The following is a 14,801-nucleotide window of genomic DNA, read 5'->3' on the forward strand; positions in this document are numbered from 1 at the left end:
GGAACAACACTAATGGATTTTTTTCACACTTAAGATTTATTTTAATTTTTTGTTCTTTTATATATATATGTTAGTTTGATAATATATAAGTATATTTTTTTATGCATGATATCATGATATGAAACTGTTTTTCTTGAAATAATATAAAATTTGTTTGTATCACAGTAGGTAAAGCAGTATGTTTTGTTATCAATCTATTATTTTTTAATATATTAAATAAAAATTAGGAATTTGTATTTGTAAATGAATAATTTGTAAAATTTCAAAAGCATGTAATATTGAAATTATTTAATTAGAATTTTTGATAAAAGTTAATAATAAAAGTCAATCGAATTTTCAGGATTTAAATTTTTTTCAATTTGATTTATTGTATTTTTCGTATTGAAAATATTTCTTATTTTTGATAGTTTTTATATATTTCTTATAAATTTGATATAGATTTGAACATATCTAAATATTTTAAAAATAATTTTATTTAAAATTAAACTTCAAGAAATAATACATTCTTTTTATTAGAAAGATTTTTGAAAAATTACAGATAAATTAATGTATTTTAATTATATTATGAAATTTTTTTACTTTATTTTTGTGTGGAAAAAAGATAGAAATTTCGCTAGTACCGTCTCATTATTTTACCGACTATAGTGTCGATAAAAAACAAATCTACTATTTCCACAAGTAATTTGAATGTTATCATCCGTAACAAATTTTATTTTTTTATAAAATCTTACTTATAGAAAAAATTTTGATAATATAAAAATTTTAAACAATTCACATTCTTTTCTTTTATATTTGATAATTTAAATTAATAGAGATTATTAATAAAAATTAATAAAGATTTAATAATATTAATTTAATAATATATAAAAATATTATATTATTAAAGAATTCAATAAAAATAAAAAATTTACATATACAAAAGATATACAAAATTTATGATAATATTAATTTATTGCTAATATTTATATGCTAATATTGTATCGATAACAATATTTTTAAAGAAATTATGTTTTTTATATTTCGTTATTATATATTTTTTATGTTTTATCAAATCATACGGAGATAATAAGATTATTATTTCTTATAATATGAATAATAAAAAATGAATACGATATCTTTTTCTAATATAATAAACATATTCATTCATTTCAATATTAAGTTTCATAGTTTTTTCGGAAAAATGAATAAATAATAAAATATTTTTTTATATATATTTTATTTTATATAAATATAAAAACACGTATATAAAAGATAATTGATTAAATATGTAATTATAAATTGTTTTAATTATTTTTTTTATGCAATTTTTGTTAACAGGCTAGTCGTACACTCGCTCCTTGGGAACATTTGTTACCGTGCCCAAAATGTTCGTTTCCTTGTCACGTGGACGGCGAGAAGAACGTAGGAACGTGTTCAAGACAAGGTTGTTCGATGGAATTTTGCACCTCCTGTTCATCAAGACCACATACTGGTCCTTGTAAGACACCCCTGTTAGCAACGCCGACGAAGAGGAATAAACGGCTGGTCATTGGCTCGAAACAGAGCAAACGGAATCTCAGGAGATTATAAACATTTTCGTTATTATATGTCGAGAATGTTTTTGTTTTAATTTTATCATTTTTCTTGATAAAATAATTCTTCTCGATAACAATCTTTGGAAATGGAGAGAACGTCGAGAATTGTAAGAAATATAATTTCGGGATTATTTTAATTGTTATGATACGCAGTGTTTTGGAAATGTGAAATGAACATCGTTAATTTAAGTGGTTCGATCAATAAAATGGATTTTTAAATCTGTACGTTATAAAACTTTAAAAAAGAACTATAAGAAAAAAAAATATTTTAATCTAATATAGTTTTAAATATATTTCATAAATGACCGTTACATTTTTACAAATAATCATTTTCATTTATAAATTATAATTTATAAATGAAAGTGACAATTATTGATAATTTTAAAATCAAACTATATTTCGAACCATTTACGATGTCCGTTTAATCAGATAAGTATATGGAGGAGAGAGGTATCTTTTAGAGGAGGAAAAAAACTTTCAGCACTTTCAGTTACTTTTTTCTTAAAAAAAACAAACTTGAAATTTAAAAACTCTTAAGACAACGCCTTTTTATTAATTTCATGGTGAATTATTGGAAGGTTTATTTTAAGGAAATTTTAAGAAACTGCTATTTGTTCAAAGTTCTTAGAGTTCATAAATTCAAATTTAAAATTTAACATTTTTAAGAATTTTTTCATTTTTTTAAGAATCATAAATTCGCAACGTGATTGAATGTTAACTTTTATATGATTAAAAGAATTTTTACGTGGCTCTTAAATTAATTGAATCGGTAGTGAAACGTTTCAACGTTTCTCTCAATATTTTGTTCGGCAAATCGAGATGAAGAGAAAGGGGCCGAAAATTGTCGATTAAGAAGACAAAAAACGCAGAAAGAGAGAAAAAGAGAAAATATGAGAAAGAATATGAGAACCAAGTCGTAAAACTTTTAAGGGCATAGGCCGACACTTTGCGTTGACCACTTTTTACCCAGTCAAACCCACCGTGTTTCACGACCTGATGAAGCTAGCAGAGAGGTTAGTTAAAAACAAAGTTGTGTCTTTTTGATCGACTGGTCTTCTTTGTTACGTGAACGCTCTCTTATGATAACCGTTGACGTCGGGTGTTATTTACGATGTGATGTATCTCAAACTTCTAATTTCTCTTTGATTAAGTCTTGGTTAATTGGTGCATTTTCTGTCCACTAATTTCTGAGTTGTGGAATTTCAAGTCGACAACTTACAATGCAATCGAATCGCGGTAAAAACATCGACTGAAATAGATCGTCGAAAGAAGAATGAACGATCATTGAATTTTAATGAAATGAAACGTTAAGTGTCGGCAGAATTTTAACGTTCGTAAAAAGGAAATTTATATTTGATCGTGTCTTGTTTTTAAAGATATATCGATTCAATGAAGGATAAAATGGTTTTTTTAATTTTAATCTTTTGACCAAGTTTCTCAATAATTTTAATTTTAATATATTATTAATGTGGACAATGCATTCTCTATTTTAATCTTTTGATTAAGTTATTTCAGTCTGTCTCACATTTTATTTTATTAATATCACGAAATTTATTTGACAATAATATGAAATAAATTTAAAATGTCCAAATATAACCATTTCTTCAAAAAAAAAATTTATTTTTATTTATTGAAAATTTCTCTACTCATGGTTAAATTTTTAATATGAGTTTTATTCATTGGAAATTAGTGACCACATGTGAGCAAAATGTACTTCGTGCAATTTAAATGTCGTCTTTTGTTCGTTGAATCGTAATTTCGATACATTTTCTTTTTCTCTCTTATTGGTTATTCCCCTCTTAAGGTGTGACCCTCTCTCCAAAGGGAACAAAGAAAATTTGTTTCACGTGTGTACGTATTGCTCCTAGTCTCATAAACTGCGAGATCAAAAAGAGGATTGCCATGACTCGTAGAAAGGGTCGCTCAAAAAGTATTATTGAAGTATGTCTAGCTCTATAGTAAGATAAAAGTTGTGTAAGTATGAATGGAAAGAGGAAATGTACAGTACTAGAAACTAGAGAATGTGAGTCAAGTATCGGGAGATAAAAAAGGGTAGTAATGACAAAAACTTTTTCAATGAGAACATCTCTTATCAATAATGTAATAATCATTCTTTTTTTTATATAATAATCGAGTTCAATATTGATATTCAATTAATCGAGAAATTGCTAACATTTGTTAAATTTGCTAACATTTAAACGAATCTTAAAGTATTATTTTGATATTATTGCTATTGATATTCAATTTTTCCAAAATTACTATTATTAAATTTAACGATAGAATCTCAGGTTATATTTTTTTCAACAGAGTATATTATTTCTTTTGTCGAATAAAGTTTCTGTCAATATTGCGCCCAAGGTTTCAACATTTGAACCGGTACAAAAACGAGAATACACTTTTGTGCCATTTGTAATTTACGCCATAAGAATTGCCATAATGTATCTTGTTTTTTTAATTAATTTTTATGCGAAAGAAAAGACAGAGGGACGTGTCATGTTATAAGAATAAAATCAGGTAGATACTTCTCTCTTTTTTTTCACATCTTAAGAGCCATACTTTATTTTTTACGTTGTTTCTAGTGTGCTAGTATGCCACGTTGATTCCGTACGTTCGTTTTAAAGTTTGAATGTCCACTTTCTTTTATTTAATTAGTTTTTTTCGTTTCTTTTTCGTTTGAATGTTATTTTTGTACCGGTGTATGCTGGACCGCAAAAGACTGCATGTAAATAACCAGCGTATAGTAATATATTCGTGTTCGGTTAAATTTCGTGATTGATATTCATAATTTCATTTTTAATTGATCTTTTCAAACAATGAAATGAAAATTTCTTTTATTTTCTGCGGAACCATGACATATATATTGGTAAAATATTTTCTTCATTTTATTCACTTTGTATACAATAAAAAAGAAACATGAAAACAATAAAGAAAATATTTTATTAAGAAATTGATATTTATATAAATAAAGAATTTTGATTATAATAAGATATCTTATTTTTCATTGTATGAACATTTAGAAATTTTTAATCAAATAAAATTATATTGTAACTTTCATCATTAGTAAAGTGTTTAAATATCGATTACGAAATTTATATTTTGTAAAGAAAAAAAAAAAAAAAAGAAAAAGTTATTAATATGTCTCTCTAAGCGAAAATCCAAATAATTTCTATGAAATGTCGTGAAAAGACCTGTGTTTCGTTAATTCCACATGTTCAATTAATATCTTATTACTTTGTATATGTAAATGCTCTCTATTTATTGCAGAAATATATATAAAAAATCTTATGCCGTGAATTTAAAAAATTCGTGGTGTGCCAAAATTATAGCTCTTTATTTTAATTAGTAGAATGTAGTGAATTTATTTAAAATTTTATTGATATTTAATAATAAACTAAAATTAAAATTTTGCATTCTTTTTCTTTACTGATTAAATTAATTCTAATAATTTTGAATTATAGAATAAAATTTATATGATTTTATTTTCAAAATAAATAAATATTTTAAATTCATTAATTATTGTAATAATTTAAAAAAGATTTTATAATTTTATATTTTTATTAGATATTTAAGCATTTTAAAATTAGAATTATATAGAATGATATTTTCAAAAATTTTTATTTGTATTTACTTTCATTTTTCTACTTTATTTTTTTAGTAAAATGATGGTTTTTTAGAAGAAATTAATACAACATATTCAAGAGATCAAATACTTAATTAAAAAAATATAAGAAAACAAATATTCACATTTTATTAAACAAAGCAAATTTGATGGCTTTTGTTTAATATATGCTGAATTTTTTATTTTTCTTATAATTACTTAATAAAGTATTTTTATTTATATGTAACTTCATATAAATTTGTGAAGAAATTCCTTTTGAATATGTTGAATCAATTTAAAACATTTTTTATAGAATAGTTTTTAAACAATTTCTCAAAACTTTAAATTTTTATAAAAAAATTTTAATTTTGTGGTATAGTATAATATTTAGTATATAATAGCTCATATATATGTAAATATATATTTATCTTTTAATATAAATATAATTAATAAATTTAATTGCAATGATTAATTTTATATAGAATATATTAAAATAAGTTCACATTAATAGTCAAAAAAAAGAATATAAAAATTAAAGAATAAATTAAGAATAGGTTGATTTATAATGAAAAAATTGTTTTGCCTTTATTATGTATATATAAAAAGTAAATTAGAAAATTATTCAATAAAAGAGTTCATTATTTTTTAGATATTTTTCTAATAATTCACGGCATAAGTTTTTTTTAATCATTTCTAAATTATTTATCATTTAGTATACAAGAAATAATAAATTATTTCTTCAATTGCTTAATATAATTTTGCATGAATAATTTTTTGGTAAACTATCCATAATTTTCTTTGTCCAAAGTTAATTAAAATAAAACATCATTATAGAAGAACGTGGACACAACGAACACGCGCGACATTTCTGTGATATGGGACAATATCATTCCAGTGTATGTAATATTTTTACTCTAATGATCAATAATACACGCTCAAAGACTTAATCAAAAAAATCGAATGTATTGTATGTACATATTGTATATATTGTTCATAAATATTTGTAGGTCAACTGATGGAAATTCGATTAATTATATAGTATTTTGTGTACTGTCGCCTCGAAAACGGTAAAAATATAACAATTGAACGATATGGTAATAAGAAATAAGAATTCAGTGCGTTTTAATATCAAGCTAGAAGGATGCCAAAATTTTTTCGAACGAGGCTGCAGCATTATTTTTTTTATGTATACCAGAGAATTATTTAAAATTTGTAACATACCTGAAATTGAAGTTGTATACTCTCGGCAGGATCTCAGTAACTCAAAAGTAATCTGTATAAAATGGTGGCCTTCAATACTGTGCAAATATGTGTCCGAGATATATAATTGAATTAAGATTAGTGATTAATGATTTAATTATTTTTTATCGTTAATATAAGAAGAAAAAAATAATGTGCCTTATATTGAAGTTGCTTTGAAAATAGATTTTACGATATTCTTTTTATATTAACTTACTTGTTATTTTGTATTAACAATGATGATTGTTATAATATGAATTTAATCATCAATAAAATGATAATTAAATTGTTCAATTGCTAATCTTAATTTAATACTATAAATATATATTACTTTTTGGAGGATTGATGCGAATAAAAATGCGAAGTTTCGCATTGAATGAAATAAAAATATACAAAGAAAATTTAATGAAATAAAAATATATTTTTTAAAATAATCGAAATTCGAAATTGTAAACAATATCGGAAAAATGAATTGCATTAATCTAAGTGATTTTTATAAAGAGAAACGTATGTATCAAGAAAGTAAATTAATCATCCTTCAAAAAGTCAAACATTTGCTCTCTTATTTATCGATTTATGTTATTATAGACATTTGCAAAAAGAATGTATGAAATATTTTTTTATAAACGGGTGTATCTTTAGGTCCGTTCCGTTGAATGTTTAAACGTTACCAAGATCCAAAATATGTAAAGTGCCAACATAATATTATAATTTTTCGTTATATCGTAACATGAAAAATAAAAGAGATTTTTTTGGTATTCTTTTAATATCTCAATTTAAAGATAATAGTATAATGAAATAAATAAATAATAATAAATTGTTAAAAAAAATTTTATATTATACAATACACATTTATTATAAAAATTTTTAAATTTGAATATAATGAAAATAATAATAATTTATATATAAATTATAAACAAAATAAATGATCGATGCAATTAATAAAAATATTTGATAGAAAAAATTCCAAAAATTTGAAAATTGATTTTATGCTTATAATAAAACATTCAAGCAAAATAGAAAAAAATTTGTTTTAATGCAATTATTTTTTGTTATATTTATTGTATAACTGTGTAAATAACAGTTTGAAATATAAATGAGTAAAATATATTATGCAAAAGAAATGATATGATTATTGTAAATTCAATTCTTTTTAATTCTTTTTATTTTTTACAAATATCTCTTTTATTATTTCTGGCGAATTACACAATTTCATCTGTGAATTTCAATACTCAGGAAATACTTTGACAATAACTACACTCGTTTTAGAATAAGCTACTTATTTTTAATAATAATAAGCTACTACTTTTAAAGTAAAGTATTTTTAACGAAAAATAAAACCTTAGCGTCTAGAGGGACGGTACCAAATAAAAGAGCATTGTTAATGCAATAAGTTAAGAGGTTTATGTTTCCTTAGCGAATATATTGTCTTAGCAAATAATTTACGTATTTTTTTTATTTCCTATAATTATTGTTTCTCGAAAATAAGTTAATTCGAGAATGCTCAATATTTTTTTCTTTTTTCTTTTTTTATACTATTATAGTTCTGAATATGTTGAATAAGTTAAATTATATTCGGTATTGTTTGATTAGAAAATTATTAGCATACTCGGGTTGTCTTGATAAAATTTTGTAAGCCCATTCAGGGCAGGTTCCTGTATTATTTTGTCAATTGAAATATAATTAATTAATTATTTATCAATGTCTTTATCTTTTCTGATTTTTAAACATTTTATTTTAAGCATAATTTCAAATATCAAAATTCTAAATTTTTCTTTTCTCCTTTCCAATATATCCTTTGCAAAGTGAAATTCTAGATTTAAACAGAATTTTTAATTTGAAAACGTCTTTTAAGAATATAAAGAAAGAAATTTGAGCTATATTGTATTATAAGAAAACAATTGACAAAACTATATGATTAATATTTATCAAATTTCATTTTACATGGTGTTAATCTGTATTTTATATTACAAGATATATAGAATGTTAATATATATTCATGAAATCCTTTGGAAGATTGATTTAAGAAATTAAAACAATTAAAAAAATTGGTACAAAAATTTTGATTATGAAGATTAACCTATTAGTCGTAAGAGTTATAAAAAATTTAATTTGTGAAATAGAAGTGAGATAAAGTGAGAGATAGAGTTGTTTCACTTTATCTCAATTTCACTTCATTTAATGCTGCATTCGCTAATTAGAATTGTTCGCAAACTATTATGCATGAACTATTTGCAAGCTATTCGCGAACAATGAAAACATTAAATCTATTAATTTAAATATTAAATCTATTAAATCTAAAACTTGCAATAGTTTCAATAAATATAAACACAATGTTATCATATTTATATATATGTATATATATATATATATAAACAAAGCTATCATAAAATGTGAATATTTTTTTTAGATATTGTAACTTAAAAATATAAAATAAGTAATTTTATATAGGAATAAAATAAATTATTTTTAAATCATTTTTTTATAAAATAAACAATATTCTTTTTTTTAAAATAAGAATTATTGTTTAATTATTTTTTCCAATATTCTAATTAAATAATGTTAGAAACTTTATAAGTGCTAATAATTTCAACATAATAATTTGTAAAATCAATTGAAACATAAGTATCAGTTTTGTAATTCAATTCAATCTCACTTCTTATAAATTGTTATGTCATTATATTTATGTTTTAAAATGAGAATAATTTAGAACATGTTTTGATTTGAATACAAAATCTTTTTATATATTTATTTACAATATTAACAAATTATTATAACAAATTATAATATTTTAAATCATTAAAAATTTCCATAATAACCTAAAAATGATAGCAAGAAAAATTGCTAGGATTGCTGCTATCCTATATTTTGATGGTTTCATTTCCATTGGTATCCCAGATATAGTTCCCTTTGGTAAAAATGGTTTTAATGCAGGAGATGTACCTTCTGTTATTGGTTCTCCTTTCATAGAATATTTTGTCGTTTCTACTATCTTCACTCTAATCATTTTTCCTAAATATTCTTCTTTTAATGGTATTAAAACCTGTTCATAAAATTTATTGTGTCCAACATAATGTTTTTTATCATGGGATATTTCAGTAACTAATACATCTTGGATGAGTTCTATTCTGTTATCATATGGAGAATAAGATTGAAAGAATTCTGACAATCTTTTCGTTCTTTTCTTCACATCTTGCGTTGGTATTTTTGGCATTCGAGCAGCCGGTGTACCCGGTCTAGGAAAAAATTGATTAATGAACAAACTAGGAAACTTATATTTTTCGCAAAGTTTCATCGTCTGTTCAAAATCTTTCTCTGTTTCAGTTGGGAAACCACAAATTATGTCTGTCGCTATAGTTAATCCAGGAACACGTTCTCGCAGAAAATTGATAACTCGTTCGAAATCGGCACAAGTATACTCTCGTTTCATATCAGCTAATACTTGATCACTTCCAGATTGAACTGGAACATGAAGGAAGCTATAAACTTTTGGGTGGTTTAAAATTTTGCTCATTTCCTCCAGATGCTCCAGAATATACGGTGGATTAGTCATTCCAATGCGAATTCTACAACCATTAGGTATCACATCGATAAGTTTCCATAATAATTCAGGTAAACTCGAACCTATATCTCTGCCATAAGTTCCTGTATCTTCAGATGTTAACCATAATTCGCAAACGCCTTCCCCGAACGCCTGTTTTGCACGATCAACAATTTCTTCAGGAGAATAACTTCCTAATTCACCTCTTGCGTGTTTTGTCTTACAATAAGTACATTGATTCAAACAGCCTGTGTTTATAGCTATGATCTCGATTAATGGATTTCTTCGAACTTTGGGTAAACTTAAAGAAGCACCGCCGATTTTTTTACCAGCTTCTTTTTTTTGTTGCAAAAACCGTACGGTATTTCCTTTTAGAGTTTCTTCGACTACTTCAACCACACGATCGATTTGTTGCACACCTATCATACTTAATCCTTGTAGAAAAGATGATTTTGGAGCGCCTTGTGGTACACATCTGGAAATAATATTTATTTTTATTTGTTCTTTTGATTTTATGAATTAGATTTTTAAATTTTTGTTTAGGAACAAATGATTAAGAAAAGAAATTAATAAATGTAAATAAATAAAGAAAAAAATTTTTTAATTTTATTTCTTAATAATAAAATCTTAAGTTAAATACATTCAAAACAATTATTTTTATAATATATATATTTAAATAATTTTTAGATTATATAAATTTCTTTTTCGTTTTTCATTAATGCAATTTTTATACAAATATTAATAAAATATTTAATTATTATTTCATAATTGAAATAAAAATTCTTTGTTAATTAATTTAATATTTCTTTTTAATAACTTTATAGTTTAATATTTATCATTTTATTTTAGTTTTTTATTATTTTATCATTAAAGAGAGTTTATAATTTTAAATGACATTGAGCAATTGACATGGATTTGAAATTAAAGAATAAATTCAAAATATAAAATTTCAATTTCGAGAATTAAAAATAAAAAAATAATTGATTGTTTTAAATATTTTATTTAATTTTTGTGAAAAAAAAATTTAGATAAAAATTGAATGGTATAGATAGCATAATTTAATATTAATAATTTTGTTATAGATAGGCATATAGAAATCTTTGTTTTTTAATTATATAATATCTTGAACGCATTAATTAATATATTATGCATAATATATCATGAAGTTTTTTTTTTATAGAAAATAGCTTTTTATATGAATCTATTTTTACGAAACATTATTATTTTAGATATTTTAATTTGAATATTAAAATTTTAATTCGTAAAATATATTGTACAAAAAATAAACATAAATCACTTCTCATAATCTTTATTTTTTTTATACGATAATTTTTTCTGAAATTTGAGTTAAAATATTTTCTAAATTAATAATTTTTTATAAAAAATAGATTATTATTTTTCTATAGAAAACAATGTGCTATATTAATATTAATATTAATATTAAAAATTTTTAACCTATTAAAATAATTGATTTTATATTTTTTATTTTGATTACTGAAAACATAAAAATGTTTTTAGTATAATTAATAGTGTATTTTATTAAAATAAAAATATAATTATATATACGTATTTATTTTCATATCAATTTAATTATAATAATTTATATATAAAATAAATATTCAGATACTATAGATCAATAGTTTTTAAAATTTTGTTTTGTTAAAAATGAACAAAATACAGAAAAAAAGAATTATTAAATTATTATTTAAATTATTATAAAGAATTTAGAATGTTTACGTGTAAATTTTAATATTTTCAGAAAACAATATTGAAAATTGTGATTTTATATGGTTTAAATAATTATATTTTTATTATTTTATTTTCTTTCTATTATTGTAATGAAGTTAAAACTTTTTCTAGTTCATAAATTAAAAATTATAATGATAACAAATATTCTGAAATTACTAATATTCTGAATTGTGAAATATTAAATAATATTAAATATATTAATATATATTAAATATATTAAATATATTAAATATATTAATATATGATTTAAATTTTTCTATCTAAATCTAAAATTTTTATAAGATGATGAAAGAAAATTATAATTTTAAGATACAAAAAAGTTTTCATACCCAGCAACTACAACATGTTTCCCCATTTTTTTTCCAGCTTCGATTTCATTTCTAAAATGATCTTCTGCTGGACTTTTTACTGTACAAGAGTTTAAAAGCCATAAATCTGCTTTATATTTATTTTCTGTTAATTTATAACCATAGGCAGCAAGTTGACCTGCCATATATTCACTATCAGAATTATTATGAGTACATCCCCAAGTTTTCACATAAATTGTTTGTGTTCCTGGTATAATACTATTAAGAATTGGAGGTTGTGGTATTTCTTCAATTACTTGTTTTCGCTTAGAACGAACAGTAATACTTTTTCTTGAACTATATCGTTCTTTAGGTGTAATATCTTGTGATGATATTAAATCTTCTATATCTTCAATAATATCTTTACACGGAGTTGACATTTTTTATAGAAACTAAGTTACATATAATATTTATAGGTTATAATAGCATATTAGCAGTTTAATTTAATTTTAATAATTTTACTTGAATTTCATTCTTCATTTTAATAATAAAATTAAGTAACAAAAATAAAATAAACAAATAGAATAAACAAAAATATATTTAAGAAAAATTTATTAAATATTTCGTAGGTTATGTTTTAGAATTTCAAGTTAACACGTGAAAATATGAAGTCATTCAATGTTGTTTCAATTCTATGGTTAAGATGTAAGAAAAATCTACTATACCGACACAAGAAATTACTAGGGTTACAGGCTAGTTCACAATATAATTCAAAATATAATTATTTATTAGGCATATAAAAAAATATATATCAAATCTTGAAATAATTACACTGAATGTCGTGGATGTATGATTATTTTTTTATTGTGTTTAATAATATAATATTTTCAGAGCTAAATTGATTAATCTATTTTCTAAAAATTACTATCTTATTTATTATATGATTTATGCTATAATTCATAATTCTTTTATGATATAATTCTTGATTGATTTACATATACATATATAAAAAATATGAAATTAAATTTTATTTTTAAATACATTTTAGATTACTTTAAATATTTTTCTTTAAATTTTAGTATATAGAATTTAAAAATGATGATTTCAATTGTTAAAAATTATTGATAAAAATTATATATATGATTCGCAGTATCTATTCAATATTTCAATTTTCATAATAAAATCGCATAATCATATATATTATATCATTAGAAATAATTAAATTGTAATATGGGGATTGCAATGAGACATTCGTACCAGGCCTAATATTACATCTTAAGTACATCCAATTTGATTGGATGATGAAAATATCAAAATTTTTAATATATTAAATTCAAATTAGCTTTCACTTAAAAATTTTATATTTTAAGTAAATGATTTTATTTTTCTTTGCTTATATATAACTCATCTTTTTATTTTTTCATATTTTGGGATTGTAATATCATTTATTTATCGTATTGATAATAATTATCAATTCTAAACAATAAATAATTATTGTTATTAATTAATTAATTAATTAATGATAATGAAAATATTAATTAATTGTATCAATTAATTATTTAATGAATTTATCATATTGAAAAGTGATTATAATTAAGGAAAATTTGAAATAAGAATTAAAATTAAAATATTTCTACAGGCAAATATTATTTGAATATATATACTACTTTATTTAATGTCTAAATCATGAACAAGTATTATTTATTATTTACATGAAATTTATTTGATGTAAATAAAATTATTATTTATTAAAATAATTATTATTTAAATAAAATTATTTTTATATTATATTTATTATTTATTTTTTATTTAATTAAAACATAAAAAAATACTTTCATTTTTCATTCATAAATATGAAAATTTTATTCTATTTACATACGTTTTAATTTTTATTCATTCCTTAATTATTGAAAATAAATTTTTAATAACGTTACATTATGTTTATGTAATAAAATTTTATACTATTATAATAATTTTAAAATTAAAAATTGTTTATTTGAAATATTATATTCTTATATATATTTCAATATAACATAATTTATTACAAAATAATATTTTCATGACAATTTATTTATTTATTTTAAAAATTTATATCATTTGAAAATATATTTATTTCTATTTATCTATTTCAAAAATGTATATTTCTCAGTCTTGAAAGTAACTTTAAGTTTAATTTTGCTTTTTATTGATCTGAATCTCGCTTTTCTATAACAGTTCTAATCCAGCCTGAGGACAAGTGACAAAAAAAACGTAATGAAACATAAAAAAAAGAACGAAACTTCATATAGAAGAAATACCAGTTATCGGACATAAAAAACTGCTTTCCATTTTCGCAACTGTAAAAGCTTGAAAAGATAAAAGCTCTAGATAGAATCATTGAGTGAAAGAAATTACATATTCTCTATAGTAATACATAAGAATTTCAATAGGATTTGGCCATATTTTTTTATGACATGTTCTTTTTGAATGATTTAAAAAAAGAAAAATGTTATGAATATTTCAAATGATGGTGAATTATGCGCATTTAAATTTAAATAAAAATTTTATAGTGTGATTATGTAATTGCATATGATTTTATTTCTTTAAAATATTTTTTATTTAATAAAAATATTATTTGTAAACTTTACTTTAACAAAAATGAAAAATAAAAAATTTTTCATTATGAAATTAAGGAGAGAGGTGACATATTTTGATTGTTATTATTTTTATAAAAAATTGATAATAGAATTTAAGTAAAATTCAAAGTAATTATATATATTTTATTAGATTATAAGATAGATTAATTTTCAAAAAATCTTATAAAAAAATTAAAT

General features: G+C 21.7%; 2 protein-coding genes across 2 annotated transcripts in view; one reads left to right on the plus strand and one right to left on the minus strand.

The window, feature by feature from the left end:
• LOC107996971 (F-box only protein 43-like) overlaps positions 1–8,109 on the plus strand; it is a 61,568-nt gene extending 53,459 nt beyond the window's left edge. The window contains exon 2 of the mRNA XM_017055299.3: positions 1,318–8,109. Within this exon, the coding sequence (XP_016910788.1) occupies positions 1,318–1,569 (252 nt within the window). The 3' untranslated portion in view covers positions 1,570–8,109. The remainder of the gene's footprint in view (positions 1–1,317) is intronic.
• Positions 8,110–9,127: 1,018 nt separating this feature from the next.
• LOC107996995 (threonylcarbamoyladenosine tRNA methylthiotransferase) lies at positions 9,128–12,666 on the minus strand. Its single transcript, XM_017055333.3, has 2 exons — positions 12,031–12,666; positions 9,128–10,427 (listed from the first exon to the last, which is right to left on the minus strand). The coding sequence occupies exons 1-2, from the start codon at positions 12,426–12,428 to the stop codon at positions 9,203–9,205; spliced, it is 1,623 nt and encodes a 540-aa protein (XP_016910822.2). The 5' UTR covers positions 12,429–12,666; the 3' UTR covers positions 9,128–9,202.
• Positions 12,667–14,801: the final 2,135 nt, after the last annotated feature.

Source organism: Apis cerana, linkage group LG13, assembly GCF_029169275.1.
Source record: "Apis cerana isolate GH-2021 linkage group LG13, AcerK_1.0, whole genome shotgun sequence".
NCBI lineage: Eukaryota > Metazoa > Arthropoda > Insecta > Hymenoptera > Apidae > Apis > Apis cerana.

Excerpts from the sequence above, each read along its gene's own strand:
- LOC107996995 (XM_017055333.3), bottom strand. The coding sequence starts at position 12,428 with ATGTCAACTCCGTGTAAAGATATTATTGAAGATATAGAAGATTTAATA. Across the intron at positions 10,428-12,030 it reads AAACATGTTGTAGTTGCTGG|ATGTGTACCACAAGGCGCTC; the intron begins GTATGAAAACTT and ends TATTATTTCCAG.